Consider the following 5,474-nt stretch of genomic DNA (forward strand, 5'->3'; position numbering starts at 1 on the left):
TTGTGATCGCTATTTGCAACAGATTCACCGACTTCTACATCACTTACCATGCTTTCGCGGCTAGTGATCAATAGATCGAGTAAGTTTCCATATCTTGTGGGCTCTTTTACATGCTGAATTAAGTAATTGTCACCAAGAAAATCAATCAAGCGATTACCTATATGGCCATGTTCAAGGGTCATCCAATCAATGTCAGTAAAATTGAAATCACCCATTATCAATAAATCCCGGTTGCAGAAACTAGACAGTTCTTGAAATAACAGTTTGTCGTCTGCTAATGATACTGTCTTTGGCCTATATATTACACCTATATTCATTTTTTGTCCATTTGTTTGGGTTAACTCAACCCACAAACTATCATATGCATCCTGTTTCACTTTCTCTAAAATACAAGCATGAACATTGTTTTTAACGTACAACAGAACACCTCTACCTTTCTTGTGATTTCTATCCTGATGAAAGTGTTTAAATCCCGCAATATTAAATTCAGCTTCAAACTCTGTACCATTTAACCATGTCTCAGTTATTCCTATCATATCGAGATTTTCGCTTTTGACATACGCCTGTATTTCTTGAAATTTGTTTTTAATACTACGAGCATTAAAGTACATGGTTTTAAGAAACTCGTGATTATTTCTTTTTGACACATTTTTATTTTCAATATCATGTCTTATATTATCATTTTGTTTTTTATTTATACCTTGCTCTATATCATTATCATTTGGTCCTTCATTGACATTCAATGCCTCATTAACATTTCTCCTATCAAAATTAACATTTCCCCCATCACGGACATCTGGTCGATCACGGTCATCCGATCCTTTTTGTACATTTTGTCCCCCTACGTCACCGTGATTCACGCCGGCCTCCCATCGTTCAGTGACATTATGTCCGGCATCCCTTTCTAAAATTATATTTTGTCTAGTGACATTATATCCTACCGTGATATTTTTTCCTCCACTGTATTCAAAAACAAAAGAAGACGACGAAGTCATCAATGAAGTAAGAAATTATCAAGATGCTCGGTATGTCAACGCTAACGAAGCTACATGGAAGATATTCAAGTTTCCAATACACAAAAGTTTCCCCCCTGTTACAACTCTAGACCTTCATCTGGAAGGCGAAAACGAAATTTTTCGGTGGAAAGAATCAGGACACTTGTGCTTATACATCGGGGGTAGCCATCATGTCCCGTGTTGGCTGCCCTTAAGGTCCGAAGTATCTGAAGATCATCAATGAAAGAAACTTTCATTAGCCAGTGTTTAACAGATTCCAAGAAGAAAGAAAACGAAGAACACGGCAAATGCCGATAGACTAAGTAAACTGCGCATGCGCATCGCGGGTCGTGGGCAGGGAAGGCCAGGATACCTCATTAAGCTTTTTCGGACCGTGTCGTCGACATCTCCTCTAGAAGACAGCACTCTTCCTTCTCGTCCGACCCCTCTCCTCTTCATGGTAAGTTCCGAAAAAGTTTTTGGCCGTTTCCATTCTCTATCTCTCCCGTGTGAGTTAGAGAAATGTGGCGGCTGTGGTTTTTGTGCGCGGGGACTTAGAACTTCCGGGGTTGCTCCACATGTGTACTCCCTCAGTTCTTTTTCCTCTCGCTAGATTAACCTCCGTTTTTTATCGATCCTGTTGTTAGATTTTGTGTTCCGTCGTCTCGACGTACCACATTTTCTAACAATGGGTGGTTTTTGTTGTCCCATGCCGTCCTGAGGCCCGTACGTGGGACCTCCTTGGTGTGATGAGGGTGTGTGCTCACCACACTAGGGTTAGCAATTTCTTCCCTCCCCCCCTCCTCGGAATCGGTTGTTCCCTGGGTACTCCGTTCTCCTTTGAGGTTTGGGGGACCTCTGGACGTTTGTTTCAGAGTAGACTCCTCTCGTTTTTACCGACGTTTCCCAGCCAGTTACGCCCGGTCTCGAGAGTACGTGTTCGGTTGTTCCCTGGGTACTCCGAACTCGTGGATGCGTGCTTCCACGCACCCCATAGTAGCTCTTGCTACGCTGCTTGGTTCTTGATCTTAGCATCACCCTGAATCCACGCGGACCCTGCCCGCCGTCCACTCTTGGCAAGGGTGGACAACATTGGCCCGACACGTCACACACTCACCCCCGTGCCGGGCTACTGTCGTCGCATCCCGTCCGGCGAGGGACGGGTCACGCCACCCTCCTAGCGTGGGTGACTACCCCGTTCCGGGGTACAGCTCTCACCAACACCAGTCGCCCACTGAGCTATCCTGGTGTTGGTACCACCCTCTGGGTGTTTTTTGTCGATGTACGGAGTTTTGGGCAACCCGTACCTCTCGAGTCACGTTTTAGAATTGTTAGTCACTCCTCCCTTGGTGGACTACTTCTAACTCCGTGCATTTTATCTTTTCAGGCAGAGTGTGCTGACCTGATCTGTTCTCAGGATGGCTGCACCGCTAAGGTGGCTAGAGACGGCCACTTCGCCTGCTCCACGCACTCGCCCTGTTTCGTAGACTTCCGCTACGACCCAACCGCCTGCCCCCAGTGTGAGTGTTGGGTGCACCAGTTGAGGCTCTACCCTAAAGACACTAGACCGGCTCCGCCTCCTCTAGTGTCCCTACGGGCGGTGTGGCAGCGCCTGAAGAAGGCAGCACAAAAGCGGGGCAGCCCGCGGGTAGAGGTTGCTGATCAAGCCCTGGCCCTTGAGCTGGGTCTCGTCAGGGCCCGTACGGTGTCGGGAGGCACCTCTGCCTCTCCTGAGCGTGCCTCATCTCAAGCAAGGCAACACTCTACCCCTAGGAGACGGTCACGCTCTCGTACCCGCTCCATTTCTAGGAGAAGCTCCACCTCGGGCCTCCATTCCCACTCCCGTCCTAGCTCTCGGCCTACCCGCCGCTCTCGCTCTCCACACCAGTCAAGGGAGGAGCTACGCCCCTCGCCTGGGCGACGCTCACCCTCGCCTACCCGGGACTGTGACACGCCTCGTTCACGCTCGTCTCCTCACGCGCACTTTCCCTCGCCTACCCGAGACCGTTTCTCCTCGAGTTCAGTGTCGCGCTCCCTAGTGTCTCTTCCCCCACCGGCCTCGCCGCGTAAGAAACACAGTTCTAAGAGTAAGAGTAGGAGCAACGGGAAACCTCGCTCCCCTTCTTCCTCCTCGTCTGCTCCCTCCCCATCGAGAGAGGACAGGCACCATAGACATAGATGGTCTAAAGGGCACAGGAGGAGGTCACGCTCCGGATCCCGCTCTCCTAGGACCACCAAGAGGCCTAAACTTTCTCTCCTCTCAGAGGTGCCGGGCTTCAGAGAAGAGATACTGAACCTGATCCGCCAGTCGCTACCCTCTCAGTCCTGGTATCATACTACTCCGCCTGCCCCGGGACCGGCACCAGCCCTCGCTCCCGGTCCGGCCCGCTCCTCTCCACCTCCCTCACCGAGCTTCGCCTCGTCACACTCGAATGACGACGCGGACTGGGAGGAAGAAGATGAGCCTATAACTAACTTCGTGCCTTACAACTGGGCCCCTCTACCGTCTACGTGGTCGACGAAACACGAAGGAGGAAAGCTGATAGCGCTTGCCCCGGATCCTACCTCACCATCTGGTTTTGTGATTCGGACTGACGTCCTCATCAGTATCTCTACGGACGACAAAGGTGACCAGCGTATATCCTACATACTGAAACCCTGGTCACAGGCGGAGCAGACACCACAGCAACCAAAGTTTAATCAAAAGACGTGCTTTGATGCTGTCAGAGCTATGCTCATGAATCCACTACTGTTCCCCGCCGACGTGTCACCCGTGTATAGAGAGCATGAGGTACCGATGCTTCGCATGCCCGACTCGTCCTACTTCCCCGCTGAGGCAAAGGGGAGAAATATGGACGCGGCTGCACTGGTCGAGACGGCCTCTCTCTCTACTAAGTCCGCTCCACCTAAACGTCCAGCACTACCATCTGTGCCCATACTCCCGCCTTCATCTTGTGTAGACCCTGCTCTACCCAGGATACTTTGGCGAGGTACGCAAACTACCTGCGATGCTCTCTCGCTCCCGTCCAGACTCAGTGAGCCAGAGAGTAAACTGGCCACTAAGGAGAAATCGGCCAAGACAGAACTGGTCCACACTCTCTCAGTGGTTTCCCTGACCTCCACCCTGACACAAGCCCCACGCTCCCTGGCTAGCAAAGTGCACACCGCCTCCGACGGTCAACTCAGGTTTGTTCCTCAGTTTCTGTCTATGACTTCGTAAGTGCACTGTGTAATTTTGATGTTATATTTCTTATGGCATCTTATCATAATAATAATAACCTCTTCCCACGTGTCGTTCACAGGGACACCCTGAACCTCCTGAGTGAAGTGGGCGAGCAGACGGCGTCGCTAGTGGCAACAGCCCTACCCCACGCAGTCCGTGCCTTCGCCGAGGCCAGGGCCGACTCCCGCCGCTCCGCAGTGAAGTCGGTACCCGCGGAGGCTAGACAGGGTGTCATCAGGGCCAAACCACTCTCGCTCGACCTGTTCGACCGGGAGGCCACGGACCGAGTACTTGCAGCCATGCCGACCATCATACAAGTACCAGTTCCTCAGTATAGGTACGTGCATTATGCTTTCATTGTCTGTTATTACAGGACACATGATAACACCTTGCCTTACTTTCCACCATATGTTATCTAATTCAAGGCATTTTCTCAGCTTTGACCGCTCTCTTCCCTCAGGCCGAGGCCGTCCACAGCTACCCACCAACAGGGGCACAAGGACATCCGCCCCGGCACTCGCTCCTTTCCGCAACGCAGCAAACAGCGTGGAGCGAACCAGCCGAGACGTGGTAAAGGGGGCGCGCCGGGCCAACAGAGACGGCACCGTAAGCAGCCCTCCTCCACCAACATCAAGCGCTCCACCGACACAGCTACCCAGACCGCCCAGCACACCAAGGCGGAACCAAGGGAGAAGTGAGGCAGTGAGGGGCTGCCTACGGGGATGGGACCACGCGTGGCCCTCCCATGGATGGGCAGCCCGCACCATCAAACACGGCCTAACCTGGCCCTGGGAACAGCTGCCTCCTCTACGTCGTCCGCCCCCAGATACCGAGGTCTCAGCAGACGTCTTCCACCACGTCAGAGCCATGGTGGAGAAGGGTGTGGTAGAAAAAGCTCACGGCAAAGTCTTCCTTTCCCGCCTGTTTACCGTGCCGAAGAAGAACTCGGACAAGACAAGGTTAGTCATGGACCTGAGCGCCCTAAACAAGTTTTTGAAGCCTCAACACTTCAAAATGGTAACGGTAGCTCAGGTCCGTGCTACCCTATCCAAAGAGGACTGGCTCGCGTCCCTGGATCTCCAGGACGCGTTCTGGCACGTACCGATCCACACGAGGTTCCGACGCTTTCTGGCGTTCCAAGTGGGGACCGAGACGTACCAGTTCACCAGGCTCCCCTTCGGTCTCTCTCTTGCTCCGAGGATCTTCACCAAGCTCTCGAAGATCGTCACCTCGGTCCTCGCGGACCAAGGGGTGGC

At 52.3% G+C, this 5,474-nt stretch overlaps 1 protein-coding gene across 1 annotated transcript; it reads left to right on the forward strand.

The window, feature by feature from the left end:
* The first annotated feature begins 4,247 nt into the window (after positions 1–4,247).
* Positions 4,248–4,926, forward strand: LOC143018656 (uncharacterized). Its single transcript, XM_076174247.1, has 2 exons — positions 4,248–4,555; positions 4,679–4,926. Exons 1-2 carry the CDS (start codon positions 4,248–4,250, stop codon positions 4,914–4,916), a joined length of 546 nt encoding a protein of 181 aa, XP_076030362.1. The 3' UTR covers positions 4,917–4,926.
* Positions 4,927–5,474: the final 548 nt, after the last annotated feature.

This window comes from Oratosquilla oratoria, chromosome 3 (assembly GCF_046742065.1).
Source record: "Oratosquilla oratoria isolate Oo_2021 chromosome 3, ASM4674206v1, whole genome shotgun sequence".
Classification (NCBI taxonomy): domain Eukaryota; kingdom Metazoa; phylum Arthropoda; class Malacostraca; order Stomatopoda; family Squillidae; genus Oratosquilla; species Oratosquilla oratoria.

Excerpts from the sequence above, each read along its gene's own strand:
- LOC143018656 (XM_076174247.1), top strand. The coding sequence starts at position 4,248 with ATGGCATCTTATCATAATAATAATAACCTCTTCCCACGTGTCGTTCAC. Across the intron at positions 4,556-4,678 it reads GTACCAGTTCCTCAGTATAG|GCCGAGGCCGTCCACAGCTA; the intron begins GTACGTGCATTA and ends CTCTTCCCTCAG.